The sequence below is a fragment of the Plodia interpunctella genome, chromosome 15, assembly GCF_027563975.2.
Source record: "Plodia interpunctella isolate USDA-ARS_2022_Savannah chromosome 15, ilPloInte3.2, whole genome shotgun sequence".
Classification (NCBI taxonomy): Eukaryota; Metazoa; Arthropoda; class Insecta; order Lepidoptera; family Pyralidae; genus Plodia; species Plodia interpunctella.
In genome coordinates, this window is record NC_071308.1 from 7,612,347 (window position 1) to 7,631,578 (window position 19,232).

A 19,232-nucleotide genomic window follows, 5' to 3' on the forward strand; every position below is an offset into this window, starting at 1 on the left:
TTCGCGGCGAACAACTAGTTATTGTGAACCCGTCGTGTTAAAAGTTCTAAAATAATATTCCACTGAATATATATATATATCCAGTGTCCTTGTTGAGCGGCTGAGAGCGGCACGACGCAATGTCAAAGATCGCATGTCTATGAAACGTCACGGCGACAACACGTAAAGACATACCTACGTTTGATATTGTCGCATTCCGCCGTGTCGCTATGCCTTATCAGATTCATAGTCATGTTCTTCTGTCTTTATGTCTACCAAAGTGTACACAGTATTTCGTTATTTCTACTACAGATTCCTAACACGTTCGATATACTAAAGAGCCAGTGAAATAATTATTTTTCCAACGACCGCATTCAGCTAAAGAGGATTACACTAATTGACGGCGACATTCTGTTCGGGCCTCTATCGCTTGGCTTCAGGCCAGCTTCTGATAATAATGACCTGTAGTTCTTCGGAAAAAGCCTTTTAGTACTTAATAGTCTCTTAACGCGATCGCATTCAGGTCACGAAGACAGATCTTTTTGGATATTATTATTTCGGCTTGCTGAGCTTAATGCTTTCTAAAAAGTATGTGTTTTTCTTAAACTACTAAGCAATGCCTAAATAGACATGCGGCCCATGTGATGGGAAGTATTATAAAATCAATTTGTCATCAGGTCCGATGGGTACAACAACAGTATGTGTTTTTCTTAAACTACTAAGCAGTGCCCAAATAGACATGCGGCCCATGTGATGGGAAGTATTATAAAATCAATTTGTCATCAGGTCCGATGGGTACAACAACAGCGCGAGCGGCGGAGGGTCAAACGAGACTACAACCATTTCGACGGTGGCCTGTTCTCTCAGATCTCAAGGAGGCCTCATCGGACGCAACACAGAGCTTTGGCAGCGCCAATATTCTTCCCAGACCCTTTATATAAAGAGGAGTGGTATTTGGTAAGTCCTACTTGCAAGGTTATGCACTATGCACTAGCAATAATGGTGGATTGTGAAATGGGACTACAAGCACAGCTTTTAAGTTAGTTGACCCTTGATTTCCATAATAACCAATTATCTTGTGGACAGAATGGTGGAGCCAAAGATGGGTTGGACATGAACGTGGTGCCGGCCTGGCAGAAAGGCTACACAGGGAAAGGAGTCGTAGTTTCGATTCTCGACGACGGAATACAGACCAACCATCCAGATTTGGCGCAGAATTATGTGAGTATATATTAACTTGAATTACAATCGATTCCATTATGTTATGTACTCTTCGACACTTGACCGCTGAGAAATCTTTTATGCTCCTTTTCGATTTTCCCTCCTATTGCTAGATAACAGAAAGAAGTATTTTTTAAAACTACAATTTCTAATAAACAAAACTACTTAAATCAATACGAGTTCTTATTCCTAAAGGAATATTCTGTTAGATTGCTAAATTCAGTTTGATTCTTTTTCTCATAGATCATTTAGTAAGTACAGCAATTCTACGGCAAATGTATCAATATCAATTTGCAATTACACAATCTCAAATGAGACAATTCTAATACTGAACAAACTCAGAAGCAGCTAAATGGACCATCTGGTTAGTTTATTGACAATATCTCTGCAGGATGCCTAGTTAGGGATTATTACGAACCTATTACCATATCTGATAATCCTTTGGTCGGTATATAGAGCTCAATGTAGACAGACTGCCCGGATATTGTGTCCTATGGCTTCGTTTAATCGATAAGGAACATTAAACTACTCACTATGAATTAATAAAGAAATATTACATACCGAGACTTATCGAGTGTATAATTGCTAAACGCTGGTGTCAGATTTTATTTAAAGTAAAGTTTAAATAAAGTGAGATTTTATGAGAAACTGCGTTTTCCCCTTTGTTTCATATTAGAATGTACATACTAAAGAAATTAGTTTAATTTTCAATTTGAATATCTCAAAATGTTGGGAAATCTTATTCGATGTGTTGTTTTTTTCCCAGGACCCAAATGCGTCGACAGATATCAATGGAAATGATGATGATCCTATGCCCCAAGACAACGGTGACAATAAACATGGTACGCGATGTGCCGGTGAAGTTGCAGCAGTCGCCTATAACCAGTATTGTGGTGTTGGAGTTGCATACAATGCCAGTATTGGTGGAGTCAGGATGTTGGACGGTGTGGTTAATGATGCAGTTGAAGCTAGAGCTTTAGGATTAAATCCTGACCATATTGATATTTATAGTGCCTCCTGGGGTCCTGAAGATGATGGCAAGACGGTTGACGGACCAGGACCGTTGGCTCGGAGGTGAGTGTAATATCATCAAGTAAAACCCTATAATTTATTATTGACATTTGCATGCATATTTTTGATTGGCGATAATAACGTATTTGACGCATATACGAGCAAACTTATGTTATGTGACTTGTATGTTAATTACTTTTTTATTTTGTAGGGCATTTATCTACGGAGTAACAAGTGGACGCAACGGCAAAGGCTCAATATTTGTTTGGGCTTCAGGAAATGGTGGCAGACATACTGACTCTTGTAACTGTGATGGCTACACAAACAGCATATTTACTCTATCCATATCTAGTGCTACACAAGGAGGATATAAACCTTGGTATTTAGAAGAATGTTCGTCTACTTTAGCCACGACTTACAGTTCAGGTACCCCTGGACATGATAAGAGTGTAGCAACAGTCGATATGGATGGGAGATTGCGACCAGACCATATTTGCACAGTCGAACATACTGGAACCTCTGCTTCTGCGCCTTTAGCAGCTGGAATCTGTGCTTTAGCCTTAGAAGCCAACCCTGATCTGACATGGAGAGATATGCAATACCTAGTAGTACTTACGTCGCGACCATCACCTTTGGAGAAAGAAAACGGTTGGATAGTTAATGGAGTAAAAAGAAAAGTCAGTCATAAATTTGGTTACGGTTTAATGGACGCTGCAGAAATGGTGAGTTTAGCAGAGCAATGGGTATCAGTCCCACCTCAACATATTTGTAAGTCGCAAGAAATAAACGAGGACAAACAAATTGACTCGTCGTTTGGATATACACTCACAACACATATGGATGTTAATGGTTGTAGCGGAACTGTAAATGAAGTACGATATTTAGAACATGTTCAATGCAAGATATCGTTAAGGTTCTTCCCTCGGGGTAATTTGCGGATACTCCTTACATCACCCATGGGAACAGTATCGACGTTGCTCTTCGAAAGACCCCGTGACGTTGTCAGCTCCAACTTTGACGACTGGCCATTCCTTAGCGTACATTTCTGGGGTGAGCATGCTGAAGGTAGATGGAAACTTGAAATTGTAAACGGCGGAAACAGACATGTCAACCAACCAGGAATACTTAAAAAATGGCAATTAATATTCTACGGTACGTCAATAGACCCAGTGAGGTTACGAACAAAGAGACCATCAGCGGTCGCCCCGCCGTTTGCTTTCCCGACCGCAGCGGACGGGTACGAAACTCTTGGTGACCCTTTTTACAACGGTGACGCGTTTGCTAATTACCAGAACTTTCCCGCTTTGTTTGCCGCCGGGTCGAACCCAGAGAAAGCGGTAGCCAACCTCGATGGACATAATGTCCCTTCTCCGCATGGGGAGAATGTCCTCGCTGATAGTAATGACAAGCGCGTCATACACGAATGTGATCCGGAATGCGATTTTCAAGGATGCTATGGAAAAGGACCGACTCAATGTATTGCCTGTAAACATTATAGACTAGATGACGCTTGCGTATCGAGATGCCCTCCGAGGAGTTTCGCCAATCAGGGTGCTGTATGTTGGCCGTGCCATGAGTCTTGTGAAACTTGCGTTGGGCCTGGTCAAGACTCTTGTTTGACTTGTGCGCCTGCACATTTATTGGTAGCCGATTTAGCTGTGTGCTTGCAGCAATGTCCTGACGGTTATTGGGAGGACAGTGAGTCGTCAGTTTGTCGTCCATGCGCTGCCCATTGTGCAACTTGTTCGGATCGAGCTGATGCGTGTACTTCGTGCGAGCATCATTTGGTATTGCACGACGGGACGTGTGCGGCGTCTTGCCCGCCATCTTATTATGAAACTGAAGACTACATGTGTGCAAAATGTCACAATTCCTGTATTACGTGCTCAGGACCGGGAGAGGCGCAATGCGTGACTTGTCACCCGTCAAGTTACTTGTTAGAAGGACGCTGTCTCACGTCTTGCCCTGCAACTTATTACGCTGATAAGAAGAGGAAAGAGTGTATGAAGTAAGTAACAATTTCATTTATTATTAAGAAAATTCTGTTTAATTTGATTTTTACCCCCTCAAAGAATATTAAATTCTCTAAACTTTTTATTATTAGCTTATTCATGAAACACTAAGAAACCTAGAATCCCAAATGCTACATATTTTTACTTTATTGTTTTTATTTTTGTAGTTTGAATAATCAAATTTATTGGCATACAATTTTTTATATGTTTAAATTCAATTCTGATAAATTAACCTAAATGATTCTTTGACAAGGTGTCCGGTGGGCTGTACCACATGCACGAGCGGTTTCTGCCTCAGCTGCGATCCGGGTTGGGAGGTGAACAAGAAGGGCAGGTGCGTCCGCCAGGGCTCCGACCGCTGCACCATCGGGGAGTTCCTGGACGGTCAGAGGTGTCGCCGTTGTCACAACGCCTGCGAGTCTTGCTACGGGGAGGACGTTGGACATTGTCTCACTTGTCCGTCGCCTGATTTACTGCAGGATTATAGGTAAGGGTTATTAAGAAAATAAATATATATTATGTTGCAATTAGAATGGTCGACTCGACGAAGAAAGGCTCGGTGAAGGATAATAATAGTAGCAACACCGTAGAAGATACCATGTTAACAGAATCTTATGTCATATGTATTTGGAGCTATTAGGTCAGCCGGGCCAACCAAGGATGGCGAGGTTTAACTAAAGTAATTTTGGGCTTCACTTTAGTTATACCATACTAATATTATGAATACGAAAGTCTGGCTGTCTGTTCCGCTTACTCGGCTAAATAGCTGGACCGATTTTGAAGAAATTTGGTATACATATAGTTAAAGAAACCCGTTCAAATTTACTTTGTCTTTCAAAAAACTATTCTACGCTGACGAAGTTGCGGGTAAACAGCTAGAAATTAATAAAATCAATCACGATTTCTACTTATTTGTGTTTATTATAATAAAAGTGAAACGCTCGGTCATATTGTCGAAGGAATGAAAATTTATTTACCGCATAAACAGACAGAATATATATTCGCATTTGGTATCTAACCTATTATAAATCTGTGCTAACAACAATCTCCTTTCGTATTCTCGAAATGGCTCGAGAAGGTAAATCTACAATTAAGCGTCGGTTTTCTTCCGGGAAAAATACTATTTTCTTCCCATACAAAGAAACTCCGTGCGGAATACTGACTAAGCAATTAGATTACTTTATATTGCTTTCTATTGAAAATATTATAAGTCTCGGTTTGTAATTGAAAATTTCTTACAGATCTAATTTGAGCAGTTATTAATCTTTTCCATTTTACTTATAATACTTAAATAATAACTGCCGCCCACGAATTCGTCGTGTTTTTTCTCTATTATTACTGAGAGGAGGATAGAGACTGGGAGTCGTAAAGGAGAAGGGGGAGGCATATGTCCAAAATGCAATGTTGATGGTAACATAATCATTAGACCTTCAGGAGTAATCCTAAATGACTAATATGTATCTGTGTAAAATTTAATTGAATTATTTTTTGTGTTTATACTTTATCTCTATTAGAATTTTCCTGGTTTCTTCCTCAGCTCCAAAGCTTCGGAGCACACGGTATTTAGTTGTTACTTACTATATACAAATACGTATTAACTATTATAGCACCACCGTTTCGTTTTAATATTAATATATAAATAGACATGGATCTTTAAACTTATCCATTTACGTATAGTTTTTAGATAATAGTCAGTTTTATCTACTTAAATGTAACGAGTGAGAAATATTAATGTAGGTCATCGGCTAAGGAAGGCTGCTATTAATTTTTCCTTACGTTCTCAGTCAAGCATTTGTTAAGAAATTAGACACTTTTCACGTTAAATTTTAAATTATATAGTATATCTCAAAGCTACAAATTACTAACTGTTAGATAGTTAACCCATGGCGTGCCAAAGCTTTTGCATCATTAACAGAGTTAAATCAGTTTCGCGGTAGTCGGGGTTATTCACAATGCAACCTCTACGACGACAGCTTGACGTATCCAGGCCTAGCTAACTCGGTCACATGGGATCGATGGAATTAATCAAGTACACACTGGATTTCAATAAAGTCGTCGGCACGTCATATTAGTTGCTATTACCGCTGCATAAAGATTTATGTAGGTTAACGTATAAATTTGTATGGACTAATCAGTCACACAGATTGAGTTAGCCTGAAAATTTGAGTCTTGTGTTATGGGATTCTAACTCAACGATACTATATATTATAACATATATAGATAAATATCGAAGGCGCAGGTCAATCTGAAACAGATTTGTTTCCATTTTGATCAGACCGGTGATCGAATCCGGGACTTCGAGTGTAGCAGTCCAGCATGATGACCTATAGAGGTGGTCAATATCACGACTTTTTGTTTAGATAGTGAGCTTATTGGTCGAACTTGGATTCAGAAATAATAATAGGGTTTTACTCCATTACCTATAAGAAAAAACCGCCATTTTATTCCTTTCTCTTGATTTATTTCTACAATCTGCGGGATAGAAGAAGCAAAATGTGTGTGTTACTTTCTTTCTTCTTAGAATATACAGTTTTAAATTATTTATCATCATCATATCAGCTTCTTTCCGCCATCTTTCTCTGTCCTATGCTTGTTTAAATAATTATTAAAATTATTACAGCTTTATAATTAACTAGCGTTGTGTGCCGGGTAAAACTTAGATGTCACACTACTTATAAAAAAAACCGGCATCAAAATCTAAGCATACATAGGAACAGACAGCGGAAAGCGACTTTTTGATTTATACTATGTACTGATTTCAATGTTGTTTGTCTAGCTGCGTGACGGAATGCGGGAGAGGTTACTACGCTGAAGGTGGAAAATGCGTTCGCTGCATGCACGGATGCGCCGATTGCGTTTCCAGGCTGAACTGCACCGCGTGTGCGGGCAGCCTGCTCCTGCAATCCGGCGCTTGCAGAACCGCTTGCGCTGATGGGTGAGAAACCACGAGAAACTATATATATTGCAATTTGAGTCAGTTGTGTCTTTATTCAGTTCAGTACTTACAGTACAGTACAGCCGAGAAAACAGAGTTAAGTGGGGCTTCTGGACTAATGCTCTGTGTGACTCTGGAGTCTCAACTCATGACTTATCTGCTGTCTTGCCCAAACTGTCTCTCCTCCTGACTTGAATGAGGGCAATAACAAGCCAATTTATGTGGCTACGTACTGGTATAATTTGTTTGCTATTTCGACTGGAAAAGAAGAAGTTCAGTACTTGCGAGGCCTTGTGATATTATATTGAGAATATAGGTGAGAGACCATGAGAAACTTTTCATTCTATGTTTAAAGGGTGGGTAAAGCTTTCATTTAGTTTGACCTGTCCCGATGTTTGTCTGTCTGTAATAAAATCTTTGTAATATCGAGCTAGTCGCTTCGATTTCAATGACAACACAGTATTATGATAAGCATGACTGTGGTGCAACCAGGTTCAGTTATATGATATTTTACCCAACGAGGGACCTCTTCAACGGTTTACTGCACGGGAATGACGTACAAGATTTCCCGGACGACAAAATAAAAATGACATTTTTGAAAAAAAAAAATGTTTCTATTTCCATTCAAATTTCTTATTCAGTAAGTAAAAAATACTAATTGTTGTTTGTTTGTGACAGGTTCTACGCAGACCGTGGTCTATGTGCAAAATGCTATATATCGTGCCGCACGTGCATTGGGCCGCGGCGGGACCAGTGCGCGACCTGTCCCCAAGGCTGGAGGATGGCGGCTGGGGAGTGCCACCCGGAGTGCCCTCAAGGTAAAATAATTATCAATTCAATCTACTTTCTAATGAGAACCAGTGACAGATCATATCATGTTAATAGCCGAGTAACACGAGACAGTACAGTAGAGTTATGTAGCGGTATCGAACATAGAGTTAACGTTTTATGTTGTTTATAAATAACTTTGTAAAAAATAATACAATGACATAACCCTTAAAATTTTGGGCATTCGGCTGTGATTTAGCAACAGGCCGCTTGCCTGATGTCGACCTTTCTTGGGAATGCTATTGTTTCCTGATAGCTGATAAGGCTGTGTCGCTTTATCGCCTTGTCCCAGATCCTTATCCAGAACATTATCTTCTTCAAAGACTTTCTTCATACTTAAAAAGCTAAAAGACGAAGGTATTAATAAACAAACGCGGTTTGAAATTTAAAAAATTGAAAAGTCAAAGCGTATTTTTCCACAACAAACAATATTACTAAGTACCTAGTTATGTTGGAGCCCATACTAGCGGTAACCTGTATTTCAGGCTTCCAGATCACCCGCCAGCGGCTAGAGAAACTAAGTACTTCGAAGTATATTCTTTGTGCTAAATTTAAGTTACAATGTTACACAGTTTGTTTACAAATGTTTCTTGTTGCAGGCTTCTACCAAAGCGTTGGTGGTTGTCGTCACTGTCACCACTACTGTCAAGAGTGTGACGGCTCAGGTCCCTTGCACTGCAAATCGTGTCCCCCGCGCTTCATGCTCGACGGGGGACTGTGCATGGAGTGCCTTGGCTCTCAGTACTATGACGCAACGACTGCTGCGTGCAAGGGCTGCGATGCAACTTGCAGGGCTTGTTCGGGCCCCGGGCAGTTTAGTTGCACGGCCTGCTCACGCCCATTGAGACTTGACAGGTGAGAAGATCTTTTCTGTTGGTTTGGCCCTGAGAAGAGCATTTTGCTTTTAATAGCTATAGTGTGGTGAAAGGATCGGCCAATCTGCGTTATCGACTAGAGCAACCGCGTAGATTGTTGCCCAGGTCACGCCGGATGTATAGAAGTTATGTATAGAAGTATACATCACACGGGGAAGCTCGTAAATAGACATAACGACTCGAAAAGAATAAGTTTTTTAGTTTATTTTTTACTAAGTTTTATAGAATTCAGAGCCGAGTCAGCCAAATAGCCAATAGGATATTAATTACAAGGCCAAGGTAATTTAAAAAGATATTAATAAGTCGAGTAGATTGTGAAAGTCTGTCAAGGACTATTAATTGGACATTATTCCCACAGGTGATGGGCTAACAACCTGTCATTATTTAATCGTAACCTCTACCAATACTGTATTTAGTATCATATTTATGCTATAAATAATTTTATTCATTAATTTAATCAATCGAATATCTTTATTCGTTAAAATATTTGATTTCCGATAAAATTTTTTGTTTGTGCTCGTAATTTCTTTATAATTTAGTTCGAAAATGTTTTATATGATTTCATTTAAACGAACAATACTTAAGTTTACTATTCCACGTTTCTATTTTAGATATTTATATAATACATTTATGTTCCCAACAGGTTTGGACATACGCGTTGGAAAATATCGTGGAAATTTTTCTTCACAATGTTACCATTCCCTTGGCATTTTTATTTCTGTAATGTATTTACTCCAGCCTAATAATATATGCTACATTTTATTCGGTAAACTCATGTTATTACATTAGCCTGAAAAAGATTTATCGAATAAATCATTATTGTTACATACGTATAAAACAAACTAGCTTCTTGCTGTCTATCTGTCCCTATGTATGCTTAGATTTATATAATAACGCAACGGGTATTGATGAGGATTTTTTAAATAGATGGAGTGATTCGAAAGGAAAGTTTTTAGGTATATAAAATCCATAATATTGTTTCCGTGCAAAACTTGGGTTGCTAGTATTAAATATACCGAAGTGACACTTTATCTTTTTACTAAGACTATTTCGTTGAAAGTGAATTCTTCACCGGTTATAAACGGTGAGAAAATTCCGAAAAAGGTTCTTTTGGCCCTTCAAGACTTATGGGCCTTAACGGCCCTCGTAAGGATGCCTAACAGACAGGGTCGCAACCCCATTGTGTAGTCGAGGACACTCTCAGACCTCGTCAAGTAAAAGATTTACGAAAATGGCTCGTAAGGCAATACATTTATTACTTGGGTCTACAAGACTTTTAGCGGTACAACTAAAATGCGTTTACAAATTGCGTCTATCAGCTTAGAGTTATTAGATATTCCAATTTATTACATATTGAAGTCATGTCACATGCTTTTATGTGACTTGAATAAATTCTGTCAGTGTTAGCAATAACAGTCGATAGGAAAGAAGAATAACTTAGTAAAAAGCAAAACTGTATTTACCACGGCACCAAAGGTACGTGGGCGGTTAATACCTTTTGTAGTTAAGCAATTAATAAGATAGTAATTAATAAAACTAAATACAAGTTTTATAAATGTATACGAGTACTACCAATTTAATTATCTGACACTTGACAAGTACATATACTAATAAATATAAAATTTATTTAAAGAAAAGTTTAGGTGGAATTGGACATATGAAATAGAATACTGGTACAACTCTTAGAATGAGAATAATAATGAGAATAATCGTGAAATAGTGATAGGATTCTAACCTATCTATGAAGAATCTCCAGTTTTTAAACGTGGCCTTCGAGTATCGCAACTCTCCTGTCTCTTGAAAGTTATGAAGACGTTATATATGCGAACCAATAGCCTGACGAAGTGCAGAAAAAATGGAAGGAAAGCGAACCCTTTGCTGACTAAACATTTTAATCAAAATAAGTTACTTTCCAATAAAATTTAATTCTTCAAGGCATTTTTCAGCTTGCACGATCATCAGTCTAGCCAGAAACGAACTAGATAAGCGAGCTAGCTCAAACGCACTTAAAAGCTATAATAAAAATCCTACGCCACTTACGAAGTTTAAAAGAAAAAAAAATACTCTTTGCTTTTACTGCACTAAACGTCGATCAATAAGTTGCTGGTTTCCGCGAATCCAAAGCATTGAAACACACACATCCAGAGGCATTCCAGTTTGCGTGAAAGTTATTTCACCAATTTGGTCAAATGCGTTGCAATCCGCTCTGTTTTGCCGATTTATGTTAACAATCGAATGCTATCCCGAAACGTTATTTAAAATGTGCGTAAAGTTGAATGGGAGATAGTTATGTGGAGTGTTTGTTGCAACAATATGGAGTTGAAATAATTATTGTTTCAAACTATATAGTTCCGGAATATTACGCCATTATTTCACCAATCAGACATGCGCGAATCGGTGCTGAATAGACAGAAAATTACTCTTGTTAAATTAATACATATGTAGCATAATAAATAAATAAATATTAGGACAAATCACACAGATTGAGCTAGCCCCAAAGTAAGTTCGAGACTTGTTATGGGATACTAACTCAACGATACCATATTTTATAACAAATACGTATATAAACATCTAAGACCCGGGCTAATCAGAAAAAGATCATTTTACATCATGAGCCAACCAGGGATCGAACCCGGGATCTCTCGGTTCAGGGGCAAGCAACCGAGGTCGTCAGTAGCGGTGGATCAGTGTTTCAGACGCGCGCCAATGATCGCAAAGTTGTCACTTTTGTATTCACTCGTGCGGCGGTAGACTTAGTTTAAGTAATTTGTTTGACGCCAATACGTGATGTATATCATCCTAAATATAATAATGAATTTTGAGTTTGTGAATTTTGCCAACACCAACGAAAGTGTGTACCAATCTGACTGACCGAAAAAGCACCGTGAGAAAACCAACACATTTGCCACTTGGCTCGTAAAAGTCACGTCAGATGCCTCTAAACGACTTGAATAAAAACTTCCACCGGTAGCACACACTGTAGAAAACACTGTAGAAAGAATGAAGTAGACTGACACATAATATTGTTACAGACTGAACAACCAATGTGTGCCGTGTTGTGCCGAAAGGACTTCTGTGACGAACTCCACACCAGCTCCAGACTGCTGCCATTGTCATCCTGACACGGGTCTGTTCGTTATTTATTTTATACTATCAAGTAGTAATTGAAACCTGTGGACGCCTGTAACACTAGTGGTGTCACAAGCGCGTTGAGGACTTTGGACCTAGGGTCTTTTAAATAAATATATTAGGACAAATCACACAGATTGGGCTAGCCCCAAAGTAAGTTCGAGACTTGTGTTATAGGATACTAACTCAACGATACTATATTTTATAACAAATACATATATAGATAAACATCCAAGACCCGGGCCAATTAGAAAAAGATCATTTTCCATCATGACCCGAACGGGGATTGAACCAGAGACCTCGTTTTAAAGGTAACTTTACCACTGCGCAACTCAAAAACTACTGCACGTATTTTTAGTTTTCACCACTAGATTCCAGAGTAATTTTTAGGTTTATAATTTATTATGTTTTACCCGAGCGAAACAGGGACGGGTAATGAATACTATGAATAAATACTAACATTATTCGTCCAATAAATCTGTCCGATCGTATGTGCCAAGTCCAAACCTTGATAAATTAATTTGTAATAGCTATTCATTCATCGTCAAAATCGTTTAAAAGTCTATTGTCCTGTTTGTGCTTAAGTTTAATTCGTTTCCACTATGTATATTTTTGATGAATGTGCTATGAAATTGTATCTATCATCGAAAATATCGCACCTGAATTCAAACTGACGGACAAAAATCGATAGCCATTAATTTAGAACACAATTCACGTTCATCCATCAATTTCTATTCAAAATAAAACACAATCAATCAAGCACCTTGAAAACAAAACAAGCTAACGCATGTACTAGTTATTTCAAAAATACAGCAAGAGTCGAGAAGTGTAGTGGGTTATTAATTTAAAATTCTACACGAGATACTTATAGGACAAAATAGTCGGGTTATTCTATTTTCTAGCGAGCGTAAACTCATCAGTGAATGGCAAAGCCGCTGCATATTCCGCTATGTTTACCGACACGAATGAACTGACATTTTCATGGTGTAACATGTGTACATTTACAACAGTGTACATATTCTTTTTTCATACCTTTCATATATATACATTATTTTCACATCCGTGTGTGTCTCATAGGCCTACCCCTATGAGACACACACGGATATATGTTTGTTTTCGTTTTGACCATTTATATAATTAGATGAAAAAAAAACTGATTTTGGAGAAAAATATATCTGGACAGTGTTTAGAACTCTGTGATATCTTAATTTCACACGATTTCCAGAGCGATGAACATACGTTAGCTGATACATGAATTATTGTGAATAAGAAACGAACAATAGAAAATTACAACCATTGACATTTGCAGGCGAATGTATAAATTCGTCCGTGGCGGGCAAGCGGCGGATAGCCGAGTCGTCCGCGCTTCACACCGCGCCGAGCGCCGCCGCGCCGAGCTTAGGGGCCGTCACTCTCACCGTGTGCGCGGTCGCCGCGGGCTTGTTCCTAGCCGTACTGCTGGTGCTGCAGGTTATTACTAATCTTCTTCTTATGTGCTATAGTGTCAGGAAGTATGTGAACTTGTGGCTCGACGACTTTATGCGCCTGTGTATCACATGCGTAATTTAGAACCGCCGTTGTTCGTCGTTGGCGATCCGACCGGTTGAAATCTTGCTTGGAGCTCTCTACCTACCTACGTTATTGTGTACTTACATTGTTATATTACTGATAAAAAATGATACATACATTTATATTTTAAAAAATGGTAAGGTAAGACCTTCTTAGGGACCAACACTGTTTGAATGAGATCCTTTCGACATTTCTTCTCAGCAGTGATCGTTCCGAAATGCTAAATAGTTTGCAGCTTTGGTAAATATCATTTAATTTAGAATATGACGTGAAAAAGTGCCTGTAAAGGCCTAATTTCTGAATAAATGATTTGCTTTGATGATATCGACCAGATCCCAGATGAGTTAGGTAGAGGGTTAGACAAAGAAGAAGAGATTTATAGGTTAATAATGCGGAAGTAAAAATTACACAAAACAGTATACAATAAAACAAGTACAAGGGTTCTACTTATTGAAAAATAAATCTCTTATAGTGAGAGAAGAGCAAAGAAAAATACGAAAAAGGAAAATATCCAATAAAAATACGCATATTATTGTATACCTACGCTGTTTAAAAATAAAAGTCTTTCAATATGCCATTCTGTATATTAATTATCTATTCCGGAAATAGTGGACCCTGCATAATAAAGTTCGCATATAGAAATAAAAACTTAATGTCCGCTGTAATTAGGCGATATGGCTGCAATAAATTGATATTTTTTGATCGTAAACCGTTAACTACAGGAGTAAACATGAAATATGCCTTCACACGCCAGTCACATTAGACTATAGAATTACAACGTCATCGCGTGTTAGTTGCCCTATAAAAATATAATTGCAAGTGAGGCTTTTGTATGGTCTAAGTCGAGTGCGATTTTTATTTTATTTTGAATAAATTTTCTACAAATTGATATTATAAAACAAGATTTTGTTGTTGTCAGAGAGATCTTATTGCATTCAATGCGTGACAAAAAAATCGTGTCCGTGCAGTAAACCGTAGAGGAGTTCTCGTCGGGACCCGTTCCTCGGTGGTCAGGTCATTATCATAATAATGCATTGTTATCCAAACTAAACGTTCGTAGAAAATTTCAGCTCAATCGGTTGAAGATATCTGCTTCAAAATTAAGTTACAAGATACCACCCGAACATACATATATGTATTACACAAGAGTACATGTAAACTTTTCAGTAATTTCTAAGTACGACTATCCTGTCCACATCCTCATTAAAAACAAGTAAATCAACGCATATCAATATCAAAAACTGTAAAAAACAACGGAGCCACAACGAACTGGGTGGTCGCAACGGAGCACGACTGAGCAATGGGTCATGGCTCTTAGTCCGCCCGTTATACCAATTCGTCGAATAAAGTTTATAATAAATAAATAATGCAGAAGCAAACTTTATTTCTGTTTCCCTTGCTCGCCGACTCATAAATAAGTTGATTGCAAAATTTACTTTTATTTTGATGGCCTTTTCGACTTTGCATCTGTAATAGCTTGATTGCGTTTTTGTGCAATGTGAAACATTTAAAAGTGTTTATTTAGTCTTGTTTATTCAATTATCAGTGTAATTTAACTGTTATTCAGAAATCGAGCCAAGTTTCGTACTATTTAACTTGACTGGCATTTTTTTATTCCCCTCCTCTCTCTCCGTAATTTCCCGTCCGTTCTCTGTTTCCAACCACTTCTTATTAATTATTTATTTATATAAGTATGTAATCTTACAATTAGTTGCAAATCCTCATTAATAATGCTATTTATTTCCTGTGTTTTGCCGGTTATTTCCATAGCCGTTAAGCCTTGGATCTCAGGATCTGCTAATGCCATGCTAGTTAAATATGAAATAGTAATTAATGATTTCATTTGACTACTAAAGAGAACATTTCTTAAGAACGTTTCCTTTAGTGTTACGACATTCACGTATTTACAGTGGTTTTATTCTAGGAAGTTATCACACGAAACAATCATTTCTCAATTTAAAAAGTTTATTTTTAAAATTTAAAAAGTTTATTTGTTAGACAAATAAAAAAACCCCGACTTTCAATATTCATTTCGCTACTACTTTTGAACGGCTGAACCGATTTTCATGAGACATGACTAAGAACATTTTGGATAAAATTATTTATGACACAAAAAAAACTTTCGGTTCATCCGTTTGGGAGCTACGATGACACAGACAGATACACAGATAGACACGTTAAACATATAACATATAATCCGTTTTAACCCACGACGCAAAAAGGGGGAGTCCCCTTTTTGCGTCGTGGATTAAAACGGACTTATTTAATTTTATTTCTCACCGACAGATGGCCAGTTCTCGCCAAACGCGCAAGAATTCGCGGGGCGTTCGCGGCGCCCTATATTCGCCGCTCGCGTGCAGCGAAGACGGAGAGGTCAAAATAGTGAAAACGCACACAACGTTCCCCGCCCAAGAGTTCGACGAACGCCTCGACGAGCAAGAACACGAAAACGAACCTCTCCTCGAACATTCTATATAGCGCGCTGTGATCGTAGACGTAAGTGTACGTAGACTTGTGATCCAGACATGTGTGTTGACGCGGGTTTCGCTAGAAGTAAGAAAAAGTAGTGATACGGCATCACAACTTCCTAATTATTGAATTTACAGTCAAACAAAGCGACTCAGGAATTTTGGTAATGCAAGTTTCGATATACTATCAAACCCGCATTAAGCGTAAGTTTTCTATGAAAGCGAAGTCATCGTGTTGCGATCGCATAGTATCGTATAATGTCTATGTAGGTATATTATAGAACATTAGCTAAAGACACATGCCTGTTTTCCTAGAGGGCGGTTCCCTACAAAGAGACGGTGCCACTATTTTGGTTGGAAAGTGTAAAATCTAGCGATCAAAGACCGCTATTGAGGGGAACTGAAGCTTTATACAAATGATTCGATATTTTTTTGGGATTTGAATGCAAATTTTATACAACATCAAATTCCATGCGTATAACACTGTACAGGAGCGTTCGGGACGTAAATGTATGTACGTATGTAATATAGCTAGATATAAATTATAAGTTTGAACAAAATGTTCGTTACGACGGGGCACAACCCCTTGCCGTGTTTTGTGATATTGAAACTTAGTTCTTATATTTAGAACGACTTGCATGACAAAATATTTAACTTTAATTACATAAATCGTTTTTGAATTTCGTTAATTCCGTCAATACATCAACAATTATTGTCGCAAAATTATGTGTGTTGTGTGAGTCGGTCTTCCAAAAGGTCTGCGGTTACTAATTAAATATTCCCAAGTTAAAGTCCCTTTCTCGAAATTATCTGTAATGACTAATAAAAAATGTTTTTTTAAGGTTAGTTTGGGTACAATCACAAGTCACAAGTTTTATATTTTTTAATTCATAATTCTCCATATTTACATGCACAATATTTTTACTCAATTTTATCTGGTTGAAATAGGCCACTCTTACTTTTATTTTCATCGTCATAAAAATATATAAATTGAATTATATTTTCCGAGTACTTTTTAGTGGTATTTGAATTTAATTCATATCTCCGATCGCAATCAATTTCGGTTTCTGTAAACAAAACAATTTGCCTGGTCGAGTCAACACGAGTCTCGTTCGACAAGAAATCAATACGACCAAACGTGACCTGGATCAATCATGCATGTGTCACTGAACCAGGGTTCTTGCCTCACGGATTACTAATCCGAAGAGGATTTTTAATTAAATATAAAGTTGAATCTCGCATGAAGAAAATGGCTCTCTAAATTTTATGACATTTAATTATTTATTAAATTAATTAGCTAATATCGATCTTGAGCTAGTCATACCAAGATCAGCTTCTTTTATAACATAATACAAAATTATATTTAATAAGTAACAGCAGATCTCTTTCACTGAAGTCATTTCGAACGTAATATCCACCCTATAGTCATTACCACATTTTGATCGTCATTATCGAATTTAAGACCATTTCGGCTCCAAAATGGCGACGCAATCCGATCTGTATATTATTATATTTACATTATTTTATCATTAAGTAGGTATAGGACCAGAAGTTACCATAGAAATGAATTAAACGTACAATATTTTTTTGATATCCGACTAATGTTATTCATTGATAAAGCCTGATGATAATTTCAAAATATTTTTCTTATGACTTGTCATATTTTTAAACGTAATTTTAAGTAGAAAAGCTTATATCTTAGTTTAGTTTATGAATTAGTGAAATTATGTCAGAATATTTTTTTATGATGATTTCAATCATCAGATACATTTATATTTGCAGTTGCATTTCGTATTTGTCACAAGTTTATTATCATTTAGGTGTATTTCAAGTTTATCTGATGATGGAAAAATCCAGTTAGATTTACATCTATATTTCTGAATTAGCATTTGTATATAATCAATTGTTGATTGAAAAATTCTAAGTGATTAAAAGATTTTATCTTTCCTGTTTAAATAATTGTATACTGTGTAAACTATACAATATAAACAAAACTATTTGCTACTAATCTCATTATAATTTTAAAACTTCTCAACTGCAACTGGCACACATATGTCAAAGTTGACATTGACAGTTCCATAGCCAATCAAAAATTAACACGCATGTTGTGATTGGCTAATGCGTCAAATTGGATATGCAATTCCGGTTGCTTGACTAAAGTTACATTTAATTCGCCAAGCTTACTTCTCAAGCAATCGATTTTAATTTGTAACTTATTCTATTTCCTTTAGAAATATCTGCATTTTTGCAGATTAAACAGTATTTTCTAGTGCTCAATTTCACCGGAGTGTCTACCTTTCATTGGTCTTAGGTGGCTCAGTATTGCGGCTTAAATTGATTTTTTTAATAATATTGAACCGCTTCAAATTGGAATCGATTCTGCGAAAGTAGGCCATCAGGTTTTCAGGATCAAGGAATGTTACCATTTGTCACAAATTGTATATAATAAGAGTTAGCTAGATTGTTGAATTGTTAATAAATAAAATATTATCGAAATATATTACCAGGCAATAAGTATTATATGTTTAGTTATACCTTTGTCTATGGCTTTCACTAATGCGTTTAGTAGCGAAACAAGCGAAATCATCTTCCCTTGGCTTCGTGTATAATTTGTTGCTGGGGACTATAACAAAAAAACTTGAAATTAATTAATGTATGTCGTCACATATTCGAATATTTTGGTCTCAATATTTCATGATACTTGTATAAATTATTATATAATTATTTATCCTAATTAATGTTAGTTTCGCTTAACATCTTGACATCTGATCGTCTTTGAGATTTTAAATTTATTTTGGAATATTTAAGCTTATTATATGAAATCCTTCGTCTGTAATGGTTAATAATAATTATTCTGTTACAGTTTTATAATTTGTTTTAGTGGGAATCTTTTTAATTAAGAATATATTTTTGTATGAAATATTCTTATGTGCAATTAATATTTGTAATAAAAAGGAAGTCTGTGTCATATTGTTTTTTATTGCATCCTTTTATCACTTTGGCCGTAACAAATACTCTAACAAAATTACAATATTTTGCGAAATTAAATAGTATTTAGTTCGAATATGGTTGGATGTGTTTTTTGATGCTTTGATCACATAACTATATATATAAGACATTCAACTTGAAATCCAATGATTGCAAAAACTAAACAGCAAATTTCGGATAAAAAGTCGGATACTGTGAGTGTAGTGTGCACCCATCT

At 37.0% G+C, this 19,232-nt stretch overlaps 1 protein-coding gene across 3 annotated transcripts in view; it reads left to right on the plus strand.

Moving 5' to 3' along the window:
* The window catches only part of LOC128675990 (furin-like protease 2), a 242,316-nt gene extending 223,321 nt beyond the window's left edge, over nt 1-18,995 (plus strand). For all 3 annotated transcript variants that reach the window (XM_053755869.2, XM_053755870.1, XM_053755871.1), the window contains exons 4-14: nt 766-936; nt 1,066-1,200; nt 1,967-2,274; nt 2,423-4,219; nt 4,477-4,710; nt 7,000-7,158; nt 7,837-7,976; nt 8,586-8,841; nt 11,894-11,988; nt 13,300-13,460; nt 15,846-18,995. In XM_053755869.2, the coding sequence (XP_053611844.1) occupies nt 766-936; nt 1,066-1,200; nt 1,967-2,274; nt 2,423-4,219; nt 4,477-4,710; nt 7,000-7,158; nt 7,837-7,976; nt 8,586-8,841; nt 11,894-11,988; nt 13,300-13,460; nt 15,846-16,037 (3,648 nt within the window). In that variant the 3' untranslated portion in view covers nt 16,038-18,995. The remainder of the gene's footprint in view (nt 1-765; nt 937-1,065; nt 1,201-1,966; nt 2,275-2,422; nt 4,220-4,476; nt 4,711-6,999; nt 7,159-7,836; nt 7,977-8,585; nt 8,842-11,893; nt 11,989-13,299; nt 13,461-15,845) is intronic.
* The last annotated feature ends 237 nt before the right edge of the window (nt 18,996-19,232 follow it).